The sequence below is a fragment of the Seriola dumerili genome, unplaced genomic scaffold (genome assembly GCF_002260705.1).
Source record: "Seriola dumerili isolate Sdu_G_001 unplaced genomic scaffold, Sdu_1.0 BDQW01000025.1, whole genome shotgun sequence".
NCBI classification, from domain to species: domain Eukaryota; kingdom Metazoa; phylum Chordata; class Actinopteri; order Carangiformes; family Carangidae; genus Seriola; species Seriola dumerili.
Window position 1 is genome coordinate 9710103 of NW_019174280.1, and position 24574 is coordinate 9734676.

Here is a 24574-nt window from a genome sequence, read left to right on the forward strand (position 1 = left end):
ACTACCAATGTATTGGCCTATTACCTAAAATATAGTGTGTTTAAATAGAGCAGAGAAACACCATGCATCTGCAGGAAACACATATCTGGTTAATCGTGTTCAACAGGAATTCACTGAAACCATCATCTCAGACCACAATATGTAATAATTTACATTTGTGGTCAGTAATAGGAATGATAGTCCATTGCTCACTTTCCTGCCAATAAACCTGAAAATCATGTAAAGTAAGTAAATCATCAAAATAGATGATGTTGTTTAAGTATAGGCCTACATATTTTAGATAGATAAACACATGCACAGATGTACACACACCCAGCCAGACCCTGCACGAAAAACATGATAGCACAACATAATGCACACCAATTGCACACACACACACACACACACACATACATATCAAGCTGTATTTTTCAAGCTACTTGCCTGGACAGAGTTTCCTTGTATTTCTCCTCTACTTCTCTCGCTCTCTCTGTCTTCACATGAGTCAAACAAATACCAAGACAATGAACAAACACTTCTCTCTCAGTTCATATCTGTTTGTTTTATGTAATGTCAACCACCAGCCCTCCCGCCCTCTCTCTACACTTCTTTGTGTGTGGTAACTCTAAACTCCAGGATCAGGTGTCAGATAAGGAAAGGAGGAACAGAGAGAAGTTATTAAATAGAAAGAACCTGATGGACGGATAAAAACAAAGATAGGTTGCCAGTCAGAAAGATTAAGAACTCAGAACATTGAGAGAAGATTAGGCAAGAAATGGGTAGAGGGAGGGAGACTCATTAAATTTTAGTTTACTCTGGAACTTGTTCTGCAGTTGTCACTGCACATGTGCGTGTGTGTGTGTGTGTGTGTGTGTGTGTGTGTGTGTGTGTGTGTGTGTGTGGGAATTCATGTCCTCCTAAGTGAAAAAAAAACAAGTTTGTTCGTGTGTGTATGTGTGATAGATGTGTGATGATAGGTCTACAATTAAGAAAGTTCAACCAGATAAATAAACAAAGTTTATGCTTGTTTTGTGTGTGCACGTGTGAGTAGGGCAAACCTCACACCCACTCACACCCACAAATTATGAACAGGCACACAGAATGCCTCTGTGCTGTTATGTACCGACTCTTTAAATGACAAATATTAAGTTGAGGAAGATGTTCCACTTGTCTCTTGCATAAATTCTGCTGAGGTATTTATCATTAAAACTGAAGCTATTAGATGTATGAATCATAAAAAAGCCAAAGAATGCACTCCTCCACTTTCTTACATATTCAGTTGCCACTCCATTTAAGAGTCCACATGATTACCATGTCATCGACAACATGTATTAGAAAACTTTAAATCCACTGTCAGTATCTTAGGTCAGAAAAACCCTAATATACTGCAAAACAAATCTATACAATATTTGAAACCCCAACAAAAGCGTAATAAAACACAACTTTGTGAGCCTTATTGGTTTTACAGATCGTCCACTTGTGCCCTGGTACCTGGATGCACCACAACATACAGGTTTGCATGAAATGTCTGATAAGCTTCACTGGGAGCTGTCTTTAAGCAAATGAGCTGAGATTTTGTCTTCACTTTAAGAATAGTAGTTCTCTGTAACAGGCAAATCATCTCTCTAAATAGGCTGTCAGAGAAGGGTAAACTAGATTTGAGTGCTCTTTAATGTATTCATGTTTATAATATGTGCTGGGGATATTTGATGGTGTAAATTTGTATAATACATAGTTTTAGACTGATTATTTTTCACTATTTCTATCTTCTTATTTCCTTATCAAAGTTTAGAGCTCAGTTTTCCAAACCCCCAGTCCTGTGGTAAAGACCATTGGTGGTGATGCATCACTGCCAGACTATGATGCATAATACTGAGAGACCACTAGAGGACAGCAGCTCCACTTTGCATCACCAGAGACTCATCTGAATCCATGACAAATGAGGGGAAAAACTAAACTTTAGCTTCACTGTAGTGTTTGGTCGAGTGTGATAAAAACAGTAGTATAATCTTGAAAACATAGTGATGTTTGTCAGATTATCTTTATTTAGGATGAAAGTTTCGAATGAAATTGTCTGAGAGAGGAGCCCCATCTTCCCCACATGGTAGACCACTGGATGTGGTCTTGTTTGGGTTTTTTTTTTTCTCGTTCTTTCACACTCTACACAGAGTCAAACAGTCATACTGAAGCTGTCCTGGAAAAATGTGAAGAATTTTGTGCTTTTCATACCAAGAGAATGGAGAGGAAAATTCACATCTCACCCCAGCTTAATACTGTAGCTGATTATGTAGGCCTTATGTATTCTTTGACACCCTAACAAATACCATGTTATGAAATTTAATCTTAAAAACATTAATGGAAATTTTGTTAATATAATGCTGCCAACATTATTGCATAGTATTTCTATACAACATAAACTAATTTTAAATTGACTTCTTTAAAATTCCTTCTGTTAAACCTTTATTTTGTTGACAATTTGCTACAATTAAAATTTCAATTTCTCTTTAAATTTCCATTGGTCTCAGTTTATTATCACTTCAACTCTGATTGCCTATATTTTGCAGGAAGTGGCAACATTGCCAGGGCCTGATAATGTGGATATAACTGTGTTGCTCTAGTTTGATTAGCAGATTAAGAACATTGTGCAATGTTGTTCTGCAGTTGGAGGATATTTCCAGTTGTACTTTAGTTTTCCATCAGTTTTATTCCAAATCATCTAAGAAGTTGAGGAGGCGCCATCCAGATTTTTCCAGCAGCCACCTGTCGTCCAGACTCTGCCCCCGCATATCACAGACAAACTTGACGTGAGTGTTTCCTGTCTCAAGTGGAAACACTGGAAAGAATCTCATCCTTCGGTATCCATGGTAACGAGCTGATCCTTTGCTGCAACTTCCACAACCAAGACTGAAAACTGATACTGAGGTTTTCATATCTACTGTAGTCTTGCAGGGAGGTTGCAGTGTGATTTCCAACATCTACAGTACACAGCACTGATGAGTTGTCCCAACACTCTTTTGCTTTCAGTATGAATATTATTCAGCAAGACATTTTGGCAATAAGTTCGTCAAACACTTTAACCTGATAAATACATCCACACCTGTAGTCAAGATCTCCACCCCTGATAAAAACAGAGGTCTGTGCAGTGCTGCACCTCACCCTATCTGATGGTGTACCATGACCTCTTTTGATTTAATTTAACCTATTAGTTTCAAGATATTTCTCAAGTTATCTCATAATTTTCCAGTAAATTAAAATAACAAAGTTGCTTTCATGGCCACTCTGTTCAAAAAATTAATCTTACTACTGGTTCATCACTGCTCACATTCAAATCATTTCCAGCAGTGCTTGCATGCAAACACTGAGTAAACCGATAATCATTCCTTAACACAAACAAACACACACAGGTAAGTTTAATGACTTTCACCTACTTTAGTATCTTTAGGGGAGTATTTATTAGAGGTTTATTAAAGGTTTTATGCAAATGAACTCATTGTGTGTAAGTGCTCCCTTCTTACTATTAGATTAGATCATCTTGTTTGGAAGATGTATAGTCACCAAAAAATCTTCATAACAAGTATCTAATCTAACCGATAAAGGGGAGGAAGAAAACCTGTGGAAGAAAACAGCGGAAAAACACATGAAACTGCACTGAGCTCCTTCGAAATCTGCCTGCTCCTTTTGAATTTATTTTATCTCTTTTATAGTTCTCACCATCTCTCATCCTCCCATCCATTCGTCCATTTTCTTCCCCTTATCTGAGGTCAGGTGGAGCTGGCAGCAGTTCAAGCAAAGTAGTCAAGACGTCCCTTTCCTTGTTTTTGCAACGTTTTTGTCCTCCTGGGGGAGAGGCGTTCCCTGGCCAGGTGAGATATAATAATCTCTCCAGCGTGTTCTGGGTTTCCCCCGAGGCCTCCTAAGAGTTGGACATGCCTGAAATACCTCCAATGGAGGACGCCCAGGAGACACCCTAACCAGATACGCGAACAACTTCAACTGGCTCCTTTCAACATGAAGGAGCAGCGGCCCTACTTCGAGTTCCCTCTGGATGTCAGAGCTCCTTACTCTATTTCTAAGGCTGAGCCCAGAGCCCTGAATCCACGATCTCAGTCTGTCAGTCACTACCAAAAGCTCAATGCTAACATGGACTGGGGATATTGTCGGTTGGTGAAGGAACTTGAGGAACTACTGAACCAATCAACATTTCCTCTGAGGAGGAGGCAGAGTCTGAAGACTTCCCCATATCCTTGGCAGAGGTTGCTGAGGAAGTCAAGAAGCTCCTGAGCAGCAAGGTTCCAGGAGTGGATGAGATTCACCCTGAGATGCTGAAGACATTGTGAAAGGTCTATGCCACGGTGCTGGAAAGGAGAATCCGACTGATAGTCAAACCTTGGATTCAGGAGGAGCAATGCAGATTCTGTTCTGGCCGTGGAACAGTGGACTAACTCTTGGGAAGGTTACTTGAGAGGTCATGGGAGTTTGCCCATCCAGTATACATATGCTCTGTGGGCTTGGAGAAGGCCTACAACTGGGTAGCTTGGGGGATCTTATGGGGAGAACTGTGGAAATATGATGTTCCGGGACTGTTGCTACGAGCTATCTGGTCCATGTGAGAGTTGAGTGAGAGTTGTGTCTGTATTCTCAGTAGAAAGTCAAACACATTACTGGTGGCTGTTGGCCTCCGCCAGGGTTGTCTTTTGTCATCAATCCTGTTTGTGATTTGCATGGACAGGATTTCAAGGCACAGCCAGGGGGGAGGTGTGTGTCCGGTTTGGGAACCTCAGAATTCCGTTGCTATTCGCAGATGATGTGGTTCTGTTGGCCATGTCACTCCAAGTCTGAGGACACGGTTCTCTGACGGAAAACAGTGGATTACTCTCTTTGGCTTGGGATGGAGTTTCTGCCCCAGTGAAGGAGTTTAAGTATCTTGGGGTCTTGTTCACGAGTGAGGGTGGGATGGAGCAGGAGACTGATGGCAGATCGATGCAGTGTCAGCAGTAAAGTGGGCGTTGTACCAGACCATTGTGGTGAAGAGGGAGTTGAGCCGGAAGGCAAAGCTCTCAGTCAATCTAAAGTCAATGCCGATCCTCACCTATGATCATGGTCATGTCTCATCCGATCACATATTTTCTGTTCTTCCATGTTTTTTAATAACTTTGTCATTTGTAACAATTTTACGTTTTATTTTTCTTTTGTTTTTATTTTAGCTGTTGATTAAACACATTTTATTTTAAAATTATGCACAATTTTAGCATTATATTGATTGGAATATTAAAGGTACTAAAACTTGATTTTGACACAGGGCCCTTCAACAAGACGGTACCTCATGGCTCTACCCCCCACCCACAGTTCACTCACGGAGGTGTTTTCACTTGCGTTGCCCGATTAGACCTCTTCTCCAGACTGTGTGGGTGCAGCACAGACTGTGTTTGATTAACAGCTCCCTCACTTTCCTGTTAGCTGTTTTTCCACCTGGATGAGGACAATTTACATTGTTACCATTGTTATCAGTTAATAGATTTTGGTGACATCACATGATTTCCAGTATATGTTATTAGCAGGAGGGCTGAAAACACCTGTGTGGGTGTGAAGGGCCTTTCCATCCACAGTATATAAAATAATAAAAATCAGACTTACCTCAACCTATTACCTCATTTAAATGTCTTACACTTAAATACATCAGTAAAAACTAATAATAATGCAGTGGCATGCAAAGGTTTGGGCACCCCTGGTTAAAATTTTCTTTGAATAGCCAAGCAAGTAAAGGTTTCCTAAAAGACATAAGGTTAAAGATGACACATTTCTTACTTTTTTATTTACATCTTTTACAGTTTCAAAATAACAAAAATTTTGCCAGACTTGCCCAAACATTGGCATGCCACTGTATATACTGCATATTTACAAACACAAAACTCTGAAAGAGGCCATTCTACATAATAAGTACTATTTGCTGCATTACTTTTACTTAAGTAAACATTATGTACTTCTTCTACCACTTTAATTGGTTGTGCACCTTGCTTTGTCAAAAAAAGTACCTGAAAAATACTTCTTAAAGTCTGTAGAATCTTTATCATTGTTAATAATCATAAATAATATTAACGAAACAAACAACAGCCTAAAATAGAAAAACCAAACCAAAAATAGAACAGATAAAAATACACACAATAGTCAAATGTATTTCTAGGCTAAGTATAGACATGTTAATCGATAGATAGCCTACAGTAGAAGTTCACTTTTGATTCTAACTCTTTTATGGTCCTTTTAATTGCACTTTATTTTTATTTCTATCTGAGGGTTTCCCCGCACTGCACGTGCATGTACAAGCAAGTGACCTAGCGCGCGCAGCTTTTCAGTTTTTTATCCTTCCAGTGAACCGAGAGAGAGAGAGAGAGAGAGAGAGAAAGAGAGAGAGAGAGAGAGAGAGAGAGAGAGAGAGAGACTGTCTTGTTGCTTCCGGCTTCAAACACACAGACAAACAGCGCTTTACTACGAGCAGAGAAGTGTCGAGCAACACGCATGACAACAGAAACCTCCCCTAAAACTATTTATCCTGAGAGCAAACAGTGACAGGATTTCTTTGGTCGGTCCGAAATGCTTTGAAGTTTTCCTGAAATAATCAAAAAGAGAAAGAAGAACCTGCTCGTGGAAGAGAAAGACATTTTGAAAATCTTCTTCTGTGGAGGAGGAGGATTTTGGTGAGAATGTGAAGAAGCTAAAACGAACCGGCGGCAGCGTCGAACAAGTTCGTTTATGGAAGAAAACAAAAACACACAAGAGGAGTCGAGAAGTTATTTCGATGCACAAGGAGCCGTAACTCTGTGTGTTTTGTGAGCGTTTCGAGTGTCAGACAGAGAAGTATCCTCGGGTTAATGCTGTTGGTGTCTGGCTGTAATATTACTGAGACCACTAATAGTGTCCCGGAGAAGCCGTGGAGGGGACGGGACGGCGCTGAGGTAAGATAACTCAGGGCCTGCTGTCATGTCAGGACTATCTGAGCAGGTTATTGTTGTTCTATTCAAATTCAAATTCTATAACACTTAAATAACACAACTCTAGTGCAAACAGTGAAAGTTGTCAGGATTATAGGCCCAGTCATCCTCTTAGTAAGTGTGGAAATGAGGAAACCAAGCTATTTAAGGAGTTTAAACAAGTTAATCCTTATTTTTAATTAAACAATGTTTTTTTTTTTTATCTCAAAAGAATTTGGTTCTCTCGAGTCTTATGAATTCCTCCCTTAATATATTCTCTATTATTACAGATGCACTCAGTTATAGATTACAGCTGCTCTGCAATGATATACAGTACTATAAAATGCTGTATACTCATTTTCAGCCGCAAAGTACCTTAGATAAGAGTAGAGTTGGACAGCATTTTATGGGATCTGAATCCAGAAATGAATCCTCTTATCAACACCAAATTATTTTGAATACCTTATCTAATCTATTTAGGTTTTGCTTTCAACAACTGTATGTAACAATAGTTATTTATGCTGAAGAACTGAAACTCAAATATTGACTCTCAAATAACTGAAGCTCAGGTTTTTCCAGATTTTCTACAAATTTGCCTTTCAGCTACACATATTTTGCACGTCACTGTTAACTCATAAAAAGGAAGAGGAGGTGATAGAAGATTTGACAAGAGACTTGGGACTTAACAAATTATTTTATCAACTTGCAACCAGAACCACTTTGGGACCGGCTATATGAACTGAAAACTTGCATCATGTTAGCAAAAGATAATTAGACTGCATTAGATTATATGTTACTTCGAGGTTTGCCACTAACGATTACTGTCATTATGGAATAATCCACTGATTACTTTTCTCCATTAATCGATTCATTGTTTGGTCAATAAAATACCATAAAATAATCAAAAAGTCAGCTTGTTTTGTCCGACCGACAGTCCCAGACTCAGAGAAAACAGCACATCTTTGTATAGGAGAAGAAGGAATAGTCAAGGGTTTGGTATTTTTTGCTTAAAAATGACTTAAGTGAACAATCATAATAATTGCAGATTGATCAACTAATTGATTAATTGACCTATTGGTGCAGCTCTAGATATTTCATATTTGGTTGGACTTTGTGTCCCCTAAAGGCCTTTGTGTGGCCTTTTTTACCTTCTGGGAACCACTGAGCTTTAAGATTGGTTCTTGGCTTTGAGTATCCCATCTGCTTGGAGTGGGCAATATGGATAAATATTACATACAAATGTTGACCATCTCGCTGTAATATGTTGTCATACCGCCTTCAATATTCAACAATCATTGTCTACACCTTGTAAACTTTTTTGTCAGTTTTTTTTTTTTTTTTTCAGCAAACTGTATGTAGGTTTATTGCCCACTTGTGTGGGCAATAGGACAGTTTGAATACTTACGCAGTCCCACTCAATCTGACATTAGGCTGCGCAGAAACACAGACAACACTGTGAGGTAGTTTACATGTGCAGTTATGCCAGCCAGTATTTGTTTGAGTTTAGTTCCTTTTTTATTGCAGTTACCATTTTTGGTGCGCCAAAGGCAGCATTATGTTTTCCCATTATGATTATGGCACATCAGCACAGTGGTCATGGTCAGGGTGATGGTTTGCTTCCCTGTCCTGCTCCATGGATTTTGTTAATTGGTACAAATATGATATATTCAATGTAGTCAGAATGTCAACATAGTCTTCATGGATTGTTCAGCATATTTTCTGCTGAGACATTTATCTTTTATCTGGAAAATACCTTTAAGGGAGGTGAAGATACGTGGGTACCAGAGTTGGACTGAGGAGACTAAATACATTTTGTAGCTGTTCTAATGCTTTTCTCTTTTGCTGAATGTTTTCTTCCAAGAAGCATACTGTACCTTTTTTTTTTTTTTAAGTCTGTGTGGTGCAATGGGTGTCCTCTGTTGTAGGTGGTCCTACTATTAAGGCCCAGTGAAGTACCTTTAATTGCTAGATAGACCATGGCTATCAGTTCAGGTAGTCCAGTGTTACGCAGCTTTGAGGAATTCTTCCGTTTAATAGCTTTTAATATTATATTCAGTGAAACTTTAATGATCCCCGTGGACAAATCTGACCTTTTGGCAAGTGCAAAGTCCATCAGTACAAAGAGAAAAAAGTCTTTGGGATGTAGCTAACCATGTGCAACATGCAGTGTGAAAAATGCGCCTGGGTGCCCAGTGCTGCTTCAGTAAAACAACTGAGCCATTTCACAGAAAGTAGATCCACTACTTCTGCATGAAAGATTCAGAATAGACAACAGAACCAAAATAGCCTGTAAACACCTCTCTTTCCGTCCTCGCTCTTCATTCTTTCACCCAGCTCTCTCAGTCCTGTCCTGTACTCTCTCCTTTCCTCCCTCTTTCTCTCTCTCAAATGTCGCTCACCTTCTTCTGTGGGCCTTCATATTGTTTTCATTGAATCTTTTTGGATGTTAGGGTCTAATAAGCAGAGAGAATATGATTATACCAAGTGAAAAAAGCAGCACTGGTGGTTGGTAAGCCACTCGAGAGACAAGCCATTCAGATTGTTTCCTGCCTCTCTCTAACTGTGTCACTCCTCAACAAGGAAATCCCATGTTTACCTCGTAGTTCATAGCCTAATTTCTTAACTTATCTGGAATCAAAACACATCCCAGGGCAGTTTCTGGCAGCTCACCACATGACGAGGGTACCAGTATGTTTGAGCAAGCCCGAGGTCTGGACTGAAAAGAATTTCAAAAGCTCTTGTTTCAAAAAAGTTTGAGCTTCAGTTTATTTTTGCTCACTGCTCTGCACGACAGAAGTGATAACTGTGTGCAAAAAAAATATACAATGTGTTTCTGACTCTGTTTGGACAAACACATACTGGATAATCTGTCTGCATGAAATACAAAGTGCAGGACATGACTGCAGTTGGTATTTTAATGCTTAAGAGGAATTTTGTCATCTTTTGTAGTCTGAGTCAGGCCAAGTTGAAACTCAATCTGAAAAACCATAATCGGAAAATTCGATGTTTCTTGCAACTGATGCGCAGTTGACCACTGTGCATCAAACACCAGTTGTTAACTCCCGTTATTTGCTTAGCTTATTTGAGAGCAGGACATGTTACTACAACCTGTTGCTTGTGTTCATTAACATACAGAGTTTGAACATAAACACCTAAACCACTAAAATGAAGATGAACAGTTGTATTCAGCTGTATTAATACTAGAGCCTGAGTGCATCCTTATCATTCATAATAGAAAATTCTAGAGTAGCGTCTTGATTCAGGGGCCAAAATGACTGGTTTTAGTTCCTGAATGTCTGTTTCTGATAAGAATACAAGCCTCCTGCACTGTCGCACAGCTGAAATAGAAAGTCCAGTACATGATAGTTCTTGAAACCACTGCAATAATGACTTGCAATTTCTTGAAACAAACCTGATAAATCTACAGTATAAGATCAAAAACGTGCTACAGGGAGCATGTTGTGTTTTGCTGCAGTGCTCATTCAACGACTCATCACGTCTTTATCTGCATGACTTCAGGACGAGGAGATTCCACAGCTGAACTGTAGCCTTTTCTCGATCTCTCTCTCTCTCTAGCTTTCCGTCTCCTCCTGTGCTTAATTCTGCTGCCACTTTTTATCCGTGTTTGCCTCTCTCTCTACCTCCTCACCTCATTTTCCCTCTCCCCCCTGCCCTTTCTCATTCTCTGAATGTTTCTCTATATCTCCATCTTCCTGCCCTTTTCCATGCGCCTCCCTCATTCATTTTCGCCCTGAAAGAATGTCACCTTGAAGTTATTTTATTTTTAGACTGAAGCTAATTTCAAACAAACGCGACTGAGCAGAGCAAAAGACTGTGAGAGTTTGGTCAGGCTGGACTTCGGTGTTGCTCCTTTTAGAACAAAGACTTGTTAGGCACAACGTCAAAACAAGAGCAGGCAAAGGTTCATACAGCTGAATATGTAAAACTCAAAGTGGTTTCAGAGACAGTCTGGTGTAGATTGACCAGTAATGTAGCTGGATAGGAAGGAAGAAGATTACCACTGAGAGGGCCAAACACTGAGCTCTGTAATAAAACAGCTGTTTGATTCAAATGAGGATTGTAAAAATCTCTGCTTTTATGGAACATTGATAGAAGAGAAGGCAAGCTATTTCTAGTGAGTGAAACATTACCTTGCTCATTTTGATTTTCTTCAATATAGTCATCCCTCTGTCCCCCTCCTCATATATCTATCTGTCTCTCTCTCTGTTAGTTTTCATTTCTTTAGTTTGGTTCCCAGTATGAACAATGATATCTTTTATTTTGGGTTAACAGCAGGACAGCATGAATAATCTTCTTTGTCCATTACGCAATTAGGAATGACTTTTTCAAGAATGGAAAATTGGACTTCCAGTGTCATTTCTGAAAAATGTATGACATTTTCATCTTAAAGAATGTTGTCGTCATTTTAATTCTCACTTGATTTACTTTACAGCTCATTTGTCTTACCAGTTTTTAAATAGTCAGACAGACAAGATACTGCATAATGAACTTTCCTGGCCTCTTTCATTTTTCAGGGGTGGGCGCAGATTTTTTTGCAGTGTGGAGCTACTGGTACTGACTGAATGCAGAGGAAACACTGAAAGCTGTTCTCCGGACCTCCCTGCAGCTTCAGGGGAGATTGTCAGATGTGTACCCAGCACTCAAAGCCCCTGGCCTGGCCGCGGGGATGGCAGCCTCTGCCCTGAACCTGAACAGCCTCGGAGTCATGAACAGGTCGGTTGTTTTAAGACTGCACCGTTTTCCTGGAGAGTTTTGGTAGTGGGAATGCTTTAAATATATTTGGTCCATATTTTTTTGTTACAGCTGAGAAGCTGTTAGACTGGACTGTATTTTTAAATAATTACAGAGCAATTAACACAACTATGTTATTTATATATATGTAATGATAATAGCAATTTCTTTTGTACTTTTTATTTGTAATCTAATCTTTTGGAGCTTCACATAATGAACTGTAGTGATTGGTTTGTGATAATCAGATTACAGATTTTCCATGTAAATACTTTCCAGTCCTGTGGTTTTATTATTCGGTATTAATTAATTAATTTTTTTTTCTCTCCTCTCCTCTCCTCTCCTCTCCTCTCCTCTCCTCTCCTCTCCTCTCAGCAGTAATCAGTTTCACACTCAGTCAGGCTCCTCTAGTACCACCTCCCGAGCTAGAACCAGCCCAGTCGCCCGACCTGTGCTGCCGGTTCCAGATCGAAGCACCTACTGCCAATTACTGGGTGGGGGAGCGTTGGGTGGAGGTCTTTACAGCCCAACCAGTCCTAAGGTAGTTTCCATATCCACCCTTTAAGTGTTTTCCAGTTGTTTCCCAAAAGTTCATCATCCATGCTAAAACACCAGAAAAACAGAGACATACTTAAATCTATCAGGTTTGTCATGCTAAAGTGATTGACTGGGTTCTGATGAAATGTAAAGTTGTGTAAATGTTAATTAATATTGGCAAACTTATGAGAGATATTTTTATATTGTGAGATATATGATACAGTCATTTCCACTGTCCAGTAAGAGCTACATCATCTTGCTTTAAAAAATACAGAAAAACTGGAAAAATAATGGAATAAATATAAAAAAACTGCTTTTGCTTGTACTGGCAGTATTTGCAGTATTTTGCCAAACAGCTGAAGATCATTTCTCGAGCTGTATTTTAATGTCAGCTGATATGAATGAATCATTTTTGTGTTTATCTGCTCCTAGACGAGCCCCCGATCCCTTGGTCGAACCTTTGTCTTCCCCCCTTCATCCTCGCTCTGCACCAGCCCCACCCCTCGTGCCCGTTCCCCCTCCCCGCGAAGCCCGGAGCTTCTAGGAGTCAATGTGGGCCAGCGAGTCCGACGCCTGAGCTCACCCGGCGGTGAAGAGAGAGGGGAAGGAGACGGTCAGGAGGAGAGGGGAGGAGAGACGGGAGGGGGAGAGAGGAGAGAGGAGAGGAGACGCCAGGCACAGCTGCTGCAAATTCACAGAGAGCTGCAGAACGTTGAGGTGATTTTACATGTGCCTCCCTTCTTTGTCTACGCAACTGTATTTCTCTCCTCTACTGTGCCTTTTGTGTCTCTTTTTTACTTTCTACACCTACTGCTCTGTTTTTATCTAGAAATGCAATCATTAAGCAATATAAAGCAATGTGTGAAAAGTCCAAAGGATTTACTACTTTACTTTGATTTGGTGGGTAAGTCAGGAAAATGCCAGTGACTCTCACCCAGCTACAGGTGATGATCCCAGAATTCAACTGTTACTCAAGCTTTGAAAGCTGAAGTAAACATAAGGAAATGAAGACAAGCCACAGTTTGGACTGAAGCTCAAATTCAGCTGTGTCTGTTACTGCTTTACTGTTTTTATCTGGTATGAATGCTAGAGAAGGGTATTTTGGATTAAATTTTTTTTTGCATTGGAATATAGTGTGATCTTCATTAATGTCATATAACATTTATTGGTTTAATATTGGCTTCATATTTGTAATGTTTTTCTTTTATGTATACAGCTGAAGGCCAACCTATATTAGTACTTAGTTTGAAACTGCTCGACAGTCACACTGAATTTGTAGCTTGCCAACAGTTGATTTTTTTTGTTTATTGCCAAACGAGGGGAAACGCTAGAAACTGTAGCTGTGTGTCTCTACGTTAATTCTCTATGTGTCTTTCAGGTCAGGGGAAAAGTGGGCATTTTTGAGGCCCACATTTCCGGGATTCGTGCCCAGGTGCTTAACAGTGAGCTCCAGCGCAGCCCTCGATCTCCAAGACGATCAACTAGCCAAACACCCTCCCATCCCAGCCAAGGAAACACAGCTCTTAAATGCCCAATGACCCACCCACAAGAGAGTCAAGTTCTCTCTGTTGTCCAAAACGGGAGAGAAATGGGGGAAGAAATAACGGCAGGAGAGAGGAGAGGAGGAGCAACGAACGAAGGCGAGAGGGATAGCAGTGCTACTAAAATGAACACAGAGAATAAGACACTGATTGGTCAAAATGGCCGCCATTCGGAAACAACAATGCAGACCCCCTGTTTAGATGGGCTGTTAGTTGTTCAGGGTTCCCTTGAGGCATTAAACCCAGATGCAACAACAGACAGAGAGAAAAAAGAGGGAGAAAGACTGAGAGTAAAGGAGGGAGAAAAAGACAGAGTGGAGGTAGAAAACAAAGAAATGCTGGAGGAACGGACAGAGAGAGAAATGAGAGATGAGAAAGAGGACCAGTTGTGTCCTGAGATGCTGCTCCATACAGAGGCAAACAGGTTGGAGGTTAACCCAGAAGCCCCTGCTTTTTGTTGGGCACAAAACAGCGAGAGCTCCCCTTGTTTGCTGGACATCACCGATCACACATCCAACCACTCTCCCTCCATCCCTCCCTCCATCCCTGCAGTCATAATAACTGACCACGGATTGGAAAGCCAGCCTCAAACTTCAGAAGGCCCCAGCTCAGACCAGGGACTATGCTACACCCCTAGCCCTAGTTCTAGCCCTGTCCCTGGGCCAAATCCGTCCACACGCTCCCTCAGGAAGCTGTCGTCCTCCTCCACCTCCTCGGCTGGTTTCTCCTCATCTTGGGAAGAGTCTGAAGAGGATATTTCCAGTGACACGGAGAAAGGGGAGCAGCTTCTCAACCCTGCGCTTCTCAGTTCTCAACAGAAAGCAGTAAGTAGAGCCACGTGTGACTGCTAGTGTGTGTGTCTGAATTTATATCACAGTAACCGCTTGTGATTCAGTAGACCTTTTGTAGTTTTAAACGGGTTTGGAGACTTTGGAAACTACATTCGCTCAGATTGCTATATATTATCGGCATGGGAAGAGTCAGAGAAACGGATGGATTACCTGTAAAAGTCAAGGGATACATACCAAAATGTTTTTAGCCACACTAGCAACAAGGCTCCAGGAAGGTCTTTTGGTTGGTCTGTCAGTTGGTCCACCACTTTGGCCCCGACTGAAATATCTCAACAACTATTAGATGGATTTCCATGACATTTTTTATACCAATTACTACTACAGAGATATTGGCACAAAATTTGGGAGAGACTTATGGTGGAGGTTGTCATTCGTGGTTTTGAGTGAAGTGTCTCGGTAACAGTTGAATGGGTGGGCTGCCATGAGATTTGATACAGATACTCATGTTCCTCTCAGATTGAATCGTGGCGATCCTCCTACTTTTCATCTATCATCAGGTGAAACCTTCCATTTATGATTAAAATACTAATGGCATTCTCATCGACCTCAGCTGCCCTTTGTCTTTAGCACTAATGATCAAATGTTAAGCATGCCATCATGCTAGACTATAATTGTATACCTGGTAAACATAAGCATGTTCGCATTAGGGATGTTGACATGTAGCAAAGCTCTGAGTACAGGCTCACAGAGTTGGCTGGAGACTCTCAATCTTGTCTCCTATTCATTGTATCAATTTATTTCATTAGATAGTGTCCAGCTGCTACATTGTAGAATTGAATTGTTTCAGCAAGTTAAGCTGTATTGGAGCACAGAAGTATTCACAAGTGGGGAAAAGTAAAAAGTACTGTAACCTTAATGGTAGGAACCTTTAAATAATCTGAGGAGTTTTACAAAGGTCATATCTAAACCCAAAACCTAGTTAGTGCAGAAGTGGGGATTTTCAACTAATCTGAAGGTCTGGAAGGGAGTTTGTCTTATTGCGGGTCTCTGTTGCCAAGTGTGCCTCAAAATGTGTCATTCAGTGTGTGTGTGTGTGTGTGTGTGTGTGTGTGTGTGTGTGTGTGTGTGTGTTTCAGTGTGCCTGTGCATGTTACTGGGTGCTCCTGTGTCAAATTGGCCTGAGCTGTCTCCCTGTGTAATGGTTGACATTCACAGTAACAAAGCTAGCTTTGTGGCCCGACCTGTGTGTGTGTAGGTGTGTTTTTCAGTGTGTGGGTAATGTGAGGGTGTGTGTGAGAGAGAGCGGGGGTGATAGAAAAAGGGAAAGCAAGAGAATTTGCCAGTCACACACACTTAGGCTTTGCCTGCATTTGGATGCAGTTCAAAGAGGAGGCTGAGGCCTGTTTGGGTACGTGTGTGTGTAGGTGGGTGGGTGGATGTGTTTTTATTTGCAGCCAGCATAAGTTCACGAGGCCATCTCACTACTGCTTTGAAACATGATTTAATGCAGGATTGTATAACTGATTTTACAAGTTTTTCTTAAACATTGTGCCAGTTCCACAAGTGTCCCTTTTTTAGGACTTCTAGCTATAGAAGCCTTCTCTTCCTGGGTTTCTGGCTTTAGGAATGAAGTGCTCATGTTTACTTCACACTGTGAAGTAATCAGTATCTGTATCGGTTGAGCTATCATAAATCTTAAATGAGCTTTAAGACTGAGTGGTTTCAACCTGTGAGTGTACTACAACTGACCTTACAAGCATTTAAATACTCATTTAATTAACCCAAAAATCAATATTGAATCCAGTATTTCTACATCTTTTCTAAGACATGGCTTTTTTTATTATAACTATCAAATTTTCCAATTTTCTTTTTTTATGAGAAGCAGCAGCAGCAGCAGCAGCAGCAGAGAAAACCAAAATATTGTTGTTGTGACCACATTTTATAGGATTTATAGCTAGCCAGCTTATCCAGGGATTCTCCACTTTGTGCAAAGTGATGGATGCGGTTTTCTTGCATATTTAATCGAATGGCCAATCCCTAGACCCAAGTCCCAGCTCTCCTAGGTGACTCGGATCAAACTATTTGTTTAAGTGACTTTGGCTGGTGAATTTGCATAGTGTTTGTATTGCTCTTTGCATATTTCCGGGCATTGTTTTTTTTCTTGATCCAGGAAAAGAAAGAGACAGAAGCTCCTGATGGAAGCTGCAGATGCCTGAAGGACAGGGTTTATAGTTACTAGTAAAAGTCTGGGTTTCCAGCATCATTGTGCAGAGATGTCAAACATGAGGGTTATTCATGTTCTTGTCTGTAGTTTGTCACAGTTCCTGATCTGTAGCCTAAGGAAACCTGGTATATGTGTGCAAGAGGCAAACATGCAGAAACACATAAAGCATGCTTCCTCGTGTGGGAGGTATGTAGGAGAGAGGAGAGGGGAGACAGAAGAGAAAGGAAGACAGAGAGAAAAACAGTGAGTTTGGAGAGTGAGACTGGCAGAGAGAGAGAGAGAGAGAGAGACACAGAGGCAAAGAAAGAAAGAGCACAAGAGGAGAAGTTGTTCAATATGTTCTGTATATTAACCATGTTTTCTTAATTTGACATTAATGGAGACACATTGCTTCTTCTCATGGCTATTTGATGAAGGAGTGACTTGACTTTATTTGATATATAACAATTAGACCCAACACTTGTATATTTTTATGAGACATATAAACATGTGCTGGGAAATACACAGATGTATAAGTGTAGCTGTGGTACTAGTATATACTGTACATACACATCAATGTTACAGAGAAAGACAGAAGAGAAATGTACCGGTAAAGGAAAGGTTCTTTCATGCTTGTGAAAAATAAAAAAGATACAGTATAAGACCAATGGTTTCTGCAGAAACCAGTGGCAGCACATATGTATTCTGCCAGTAGCAGAGTTGATATTCATAGGTTTACATTTTGTTACATTTTTGTATTTAAGAGCTCATTTTGGATGCATTTGTTCCATATCCTGATGACTGAATTCACCATTCACAGTCATTTTAATGAATTAATGCTTCTCTGTATTATTTACCCAAGTAAGCATGGTGTTTTTGTTTCTTGCATAAATGCAGTCAAACACGTCTGCTTTGTTATGCCTATTAGCTTTTGGATTATATCAACTAATTCTTTTAAGAGTGTACATCCTGAGCTGGCAGAGGCTGGAATCTGAACAAAGCCATATATAGCCACTATTTGGCTGATCTTTTGACTGTTGGGCATCTCTCCAAGGTTAGAAGGCACATATGTGCTGCCAGTGTTTCCCTAGTTCTAGTAAATTGGCAGTAAAAGGGCACCTGCAATAGATTGCCATCTGCGTTTTCTATTTTTTTCTGAAATTTCAGTTGACTTCTGTGGAATAGAAAAAAAAGAATCTGCCAATAGTGTAGAGTTGTGTCTTCTGCGAGGTGATACTGATAGTGTGCTTTTCTGTACAATTTATCTTTAAGTTTCCTTAAACCAGTTTGCTTTCAGAGTAGGCTGAAACCAAACAGCTACGGATAAAAAACTCATAGAGATTTGTGGAAATGCAAAACTTTTAGCAATTAACCATTGTAATATATTGTATTAATAATCAGAGGCTGGCAATGGCAGGGTTTAAAGCTATAAATGTTCAAATGTTTAAAAAAAATTTAACTATTAATTGATAAAACAAAACTGTATCAAAACATCATTCTGAATGGCATAGAAATGAAAGTCTATGTGTGTAAATGAATTGGAAAAAAAACACTAATAAACAATAAGAATTATGGGAAATGTCTGTACAATTGGACACATATTCAACCCCGTCATACTTGACTTTACCATACATACAAGTGTACCTTCTAATAAATTTGAATCACCTCATTTCTTTTGCTTAACACTTAGTCAGTGAATCAATTGTGACCTAGGTGCCAACTAATTTTGGTAGTCGATTCATCTTTGAACTTGTTTGTCAAGCATAAATGCACAAATTTCCTGGTTCCAGCTTCTCAAATATGAGGATATGTACTGTCCTCTGTTTCATGTCACAATAAATTGAATGTCTTGAGTGTTTTGGACTGTCAGAAACTACAATTTAAAGATGTCACTGTGGGCTCTGAGTACTTATTATTGGCTATTTTTCACTTTCTTTGACATTTATTTTCTAAATTATTAGTAGATTAATTGTTAGATGCAGCCCTGAAATAATGATAAAAATATGTTTTATATAAATTTGCTGTCAAAGCTTAGTGGTAGCTGCAGCTGTGTTTAAACCTAGCTGATGTGTAGAAAAATCCAGCATCATGTTTAGCTTTTAGGCAAACTGACGAAGGACACTAAAGCTAGTGGAGCAGAATCTACAGTGCAACGGAAGTGGGGCAGGACTTATGAATGTTTCTCTATAAATGATGCAGAAGGTGTGTTGTTACTCATTCACACTCTTGACAGTAAGTAAAGCTTGAGGTGCATTACGTTGTTGGACACATTTCAGTAGTCAGCCGCTTCTTGAAAGGATGGATTAATTAAATAAACAGGTCCATTATATAAACAGCGGTGTCTTTTGGAATGAAGACTACACCCATACTACTCAACTGTAAAACACACACACACACACACACACACACACACACACACACACACACACACACATGCATGCATATATGCATATACTGACACACCCTCTGTACACAACACAGTACAATTTTCGCTAGTTGCAATCTGCACAACAACTATCAATACTGTACACACACAGAGAAACTTTTCTTCTCACAAACACAACTTATGGCACATTGGCTCCCTTTTTATGATCCTTTGAATTGTGATGACACAAACATTAATCTTCACCATCCCAGGTTCATCATCCGCTAATCTAACCCTGAATCTATCCTCATCTCCAACACCAAAAAAAGAGTTCTTGTGGTGGACTGCACTTGACGAAAACTCATAACTGTAACCCAAGTGGGCCGGCACAAAATATTACCACACACACACACACACACACACACACACACACACATACACACACACACACACACACACACACACACTGTTTGTACTGCAGTGGAAAATCTTCACTACCACGGCGGCTAGTTGCCTAGCAACCCTGTGACGTCAAACCGAGTTTCCCTCTCACAGCTGTATGTGTGTGTGACAGAAAATCTCTGAGTTTATGGGTGTGTGTGTAGCTCTTGTTTCTGTGTGTGTGTGTGTGTGTGTGTGTGTGTGTGTGTGTGTGTGTGTGTGTATGTGCATGCGTGTGTATGTGTATGTGCACGCGTGTGTGTGCACGTGCGTGTTCGTGTGTGTGTGTGTGTGAGAGAGAGAGAGAGACAGAGTGCATACTTGGTTTACTGTGAGAGGGGAAACACCGGTCAATTCTTTATTTGGCGTTTCTGTGTGCGGTTGTCAGTGAGAGTGCGTGTATGCGTGTGTTCGAGTTGCCCCCGGCCTCGGAGCAGTGAGGGCAGCCTGACGTTACTGAAGCTGACATTTTGGCTGAAAGTATATCTTTAGTATTGTATCCAGTGCAGAAGTGAAATGTGGTTTCACTTGGTTTCAGAGCTGTCAGAAACATACAGGGGAAACCTTTATGTGATGTATGAATGCAAAATGGGATGTAGAGTAAGCCTCAGCCTGGAGGTCCAGAGGTTGCACTTCTGAATGCAACAGCTTTTTAACAGAATTGATAAGAAGTCTTGGTTAATTTCTGCTCTCTGTTTGTAAATCAGATTTGACAGTTTCATATTAACTTGAACATGTTTTATAGATTATTCTGTTGGTTAGTGAGAAAGTTATGAAACCCCCAAAGCTGCCTCTGTTTCTCATGTTCAGTTCAGGGTGTTTCAGAGTCGAGGTTAGATCAGCAGATGCTCTTTAATGTTCCATAGTGACCTGAATTTGGAAACAACTCTTTCTTATCAGACTAGAGTATTTAGTTACAACATAACTGAACAGCCACATCAGAAACATCTAACCCTTTTTTCTTTGAAGTGTCGCTTTTTCACGCCTTTGTACAGCCGTCAACTTTGCAAAGCTAGTTTTCCACTGGCCAACCTTGGTTGCTAAGAGATTTATCATGCACACTCCAAGCATGGTGTTTAGCCTGCATCACGCTCCTTGCAGTTCAATTTTGTCTCGGTGTGTGCGTTCGTGAGTTTGATTACGGTGTGCATGCGTGTGTCTCTCAGCCTAAACTTTGCAGACTCAGACAGTTGCAGTATTTGTATCTGCAAGGGGACCTTGTGGTGAGCGATATCAGGCTTGTTGTTTCCTCAGTGCCTCTTCGTTGAAAACATCAGCATGCATCAGTGTTTCCCCTGCCTTTTCACATTACACATTTGTAACCCAGAGTTACCCTTTGCCCAAGTTCTTTTTCTTTTTTTTTCACCATTCTCACCACGCTCAGCCTCACTTTACCCCTCCCTGCATGCAAATGAGTAATATCTGGTTGCCCTGTGTAACCTGAGTTCTTGTGGTCACCAAAAGTCTCCAAATTTTCATACATGCATATTGTTTGTGGCATCACCCTTTTCAATATTGCGTACGATAATTGCACAACATGACCAGTAACTTATTTCATATAAATGCATGTTGCATGACACGTGTGGAGAAAAACATGATGCGCATTTCTCGAGATGATAATCAAGGAGCCAATAAAAACTCTTTGCCTCAGTGCTTCTTTTTCCCTCCGTGCTCTTTCTGTTGTTTACAGAGGGCAAGGCCTTTTTTTTCTTTCTTTTGTTTGTAGTCAGCGGCGGATGTGGAAAATACTGTCGCTGAGGCAAGCGGCAACCCCCCCCACTTCCTGTCTGCAAGAAGTTCCTTCGCTTACCATTTCCTCTCTCTCTCTCTCTTCTCTCTCTCTCTCTCTCTCTCTCTCTCTCTCTCTCTCTCTCTCTCTCTCTCTCTCTCTCTCTCTCTCTCACTCATTCTCTCTCAATGGAAACTTTACTGTTTTTCCTGCTCTCCTCTTGACATCCAGCTGGTCTGGGGATAGAGATAGGAGAGACAGAGCGAGACCGCTGGAGAGCAATGAGCCAGAAAAAGATGAGAGGCTTTGATGGAAGATCTAGGAGAGAAAACTTGGACTTTGCCATATCAAACACCTCCTTGAATTGTATATCAGTCTTAGCTTCATGTCCAGCCTTGCTAACTTAAAAATGATAATTTTCCATAATTTTTAAAATACTAACTTAAAATACAAAATGGAATACTAGAGACATGCGACCATTTAGCACTTGAACCCCATGAAGCTAAGGAGATGAATCTTGAACCACATGTTTTGAGGAATTATTTCCTGGTAGAGACATCCATTTCTTCCTGTGGGTGTCTGATGATTGACAGTCTGGATAGCGTAAAAAATAATGCAGGCATTGATATGGAAAAACCGATAAAACAGAGACAATAAATACACCAAATGAAGGCTATATGTAGGTTGGGATGCATCATCTTTTAGTTTTGAAACAGTTTTTCATAGTGTACAGTAATGAACAGCAGCAAATGACTTCTGTAAAGGTAAGAATACTTCCTACTAAACTGATTGAAGTGAAAACTAGGACTGATGTAAGGGAGGACAATCTAGATTACTGCTGAAACAAGAAGCTGATTAATAGATCTTTTTTTCCCCAATTGATTGACAGAAAATGAATCTCTAACAATCGGAATATGTTTAGGTTGTAGAAATTGTGATGGGCATTTTTTCTCAGTTTTTAGGCATCCTGTATAAAAAATTAATGAATTTATTGCAAACATAAACATGTGAATTAATTAATCAATACCAACAATTGTTAGTTGTATCCCTAGTTTAGATAAACTTTTAAAAATAGCTGTATTATCCTTAAAAATGACAATAGATTGTGATGAACAGTTTGATTTAAGTGCATATTAAAACTTTTTTGATTGGATACTCATTACTAAACATCTCATTGGAAAGTTGGATACAGCTCTAAAGACATTGTCAAAATGACTGTTGATTTTCACTCACAGTTTCCTGATTTGAATGGCTTCATCTCAGACCCTCTATGTGACCACACATTCTTGACATGTTCCTACAACTGCAAATACTTTCTCCAATAATCATCTCAATGTTTGCACAAATCCTTTTATCCACATGTCACGCATTTAGACACATTCATGCAAATTTGTTTTCACAGGCTCTCAGAAGGCAGTTGATGCTTCTGCCAGCTGTGAAGTTATTATTTGAAAGAATCTCTTTCATTTTTAAGTAAAACACTGTCATCAGTGTATTCATTTAAAACCACATAGAGAGAATGTCCAAACTGATTTATGTGCATGGCTAGACATGGCTGTTTCTCACATGCTCATACAGAAACTCTCATAAAGCTTTGCACTCAATCATTCATACATAGTCAAACATATACAGTATATGTAGGGAAAACACTTATAAATGTATATATTTTCTTTGCTTTTTCCATGAAGCCCCTACATTTTCCCAGTACTTTGAGTGCGTTCACACTTATACACCCACTCACACACACTTAGCTCCATCTGTGTTTTTCAAATGTTGTGACCTGTGCAGAGATTTGCATGCTCAGATAATGTTTGTCTTCTGTTTTGCCAATCAAATGATCCACAATTGCTTATCCCTGCATACACACATGGAAATCGTGTGGGACATAGAAAGAGGAGCAAGTGAGCCTGAGGTGCTGGTTTTTAAAGCAGAGAGGGACAGAGTTTGGGTGTGTTGCAGAAGAGCTGCACAGATAATCAGTCTTGTTGGTTTGTAAACTGACCCCGGTTGACTGAAAACCCCATCGGTCATGATGTGGTCGTCATGGCTGTATTCAGTGTGGAGTGTTGTTGTGTCAGTCGGAGCCATCTTTATCATTACCATCATCCACCTCCGCACCAGCCGCCGTCAGGTACCGTCACCTACACTGCTAGTGTTACTTCTGTTTCAACCAGGGCTTGCATCTGCTGTCACAGAATGCTTTTATACCACGATTTAGTCCTTGTTTAGTAATGTTTGACAGCTCTACTCTTGGAGTTAGATTTTATTGATCTATAATAATGCTGGTAACATCATTGTGGTAGTTGAAGCCTTTATTTTTATTTTTTTAAGTTACACACAAACTGATCCTCCCTCCTCTTGTCCTCTACTGTCCTCCTCTGATTGCATTTTAATGTCTCTAGCTCCTAAATCTACACACTGAGACGTCTGTTAATTCTCACACTTGATGTAGTCCAGACTTTCCCTTACTTTCTCTCTCTTGCCCTCCACAGCTCACACACCACACACACACACACACACACACACACACACACACACACACACACACACACCAGCTATAAGTGGGCAACGTGGTAGATGGATGACAGTCTGAGTTGACAGAGAAAGCACAGACACTGGCTACTTACCAAGCTGCAGCCTGATACTCTTGCTCTCTTGCTAACTGACTAAAGATGGTGGAAAAAATGAGAAGGGGAATACCACTGGGTTTAACTTATTTGTCTTTCTGGTGGTCTGCAAAGCTTAATCAGTAATGCACTTCCTTTAACCACGAGACAGTGGTGTTTGAGATATGTTGGCTAGGTTGGATATGTTCCTAGTCATATCTTCACATTGACACATGGAGGATCCCATGAAACTGCTTCTAGATGTTGCCTTTTGCCTCCAGGCCACCGTCATCTTACTTTTGTTTCCTGAAATTGCAAAGAAAGCATTATGTTATATAAGCTTAAGCACAGCAAGGCAAGGCAAATCCTAGTAAGCCTAATGATATCTGAGGGTCAAGCCTTGCAACTCTCGGAAGACCCACTTCAGCTGACCCACCTTGGAGTGAGTTTCCACCATGTGACCTGTACATGTGTGGGTTTTTTTACTCTTTTCTTCACTGGGGCAAAGAAAAACCCCTCATGTGACTCTTCACTTCCTCAAACAGAGCGAGAGAAAGGGAGATGAGAGTGTGTGTGTGTGTGTGTGTGTGTGTGTGTGTGTGTGTGTGTGTGTGTGTGTGTGTGTGTGTGTGTGTGTGTGTGTGTGTGTGTGTGTGTTTGTGTGTTTG

General features: G+C 40.3%; 1 protein-coding gene across 2 annotated transcripts in view; it reads left to right on the forward strand.

Annotated features, from left to right (window-relative positions):
- Nucleotides 1-6465: 6465 nt before the first annotated feature.
- Nucleotides 6466-24574, forward strand: part of itpkb (inositol-trisphosphate 3-kinase B) — a 26060-nt gene continuing 7951 nt past the window's right edge. Inside the window, exons 1-5 of one of the 2 annotated variants that reach the window (XM_022737810.1) lie at nucleotides 6466-6929; nucleotides 11480-11678; nucleotides 12069-12234; nucleotides 12663-12947; nucleotides 13609-14595. In XM_022737810.1, coding sequence (XP_022593531.1) covers nucleotides 11632-11678; nucleotides 12069-12234; nucleotides 12663-12947; nucleotides 13609-14595 — 1485 coding nt within the window. In that variant the 5' untranslated portion in view covers nucleotides 6466-6929; nucleotides 11480-11631. The remainder of the gene's footprint in view (nucleotides 6930-11479; nucleotides 11679-12068; nucleotides 12235-12662; nucleotides 12948-13608; nucleotides 14596-24574) is intronic. The other variant, XM_022737812.1, reaches the window with a different exon arrangement.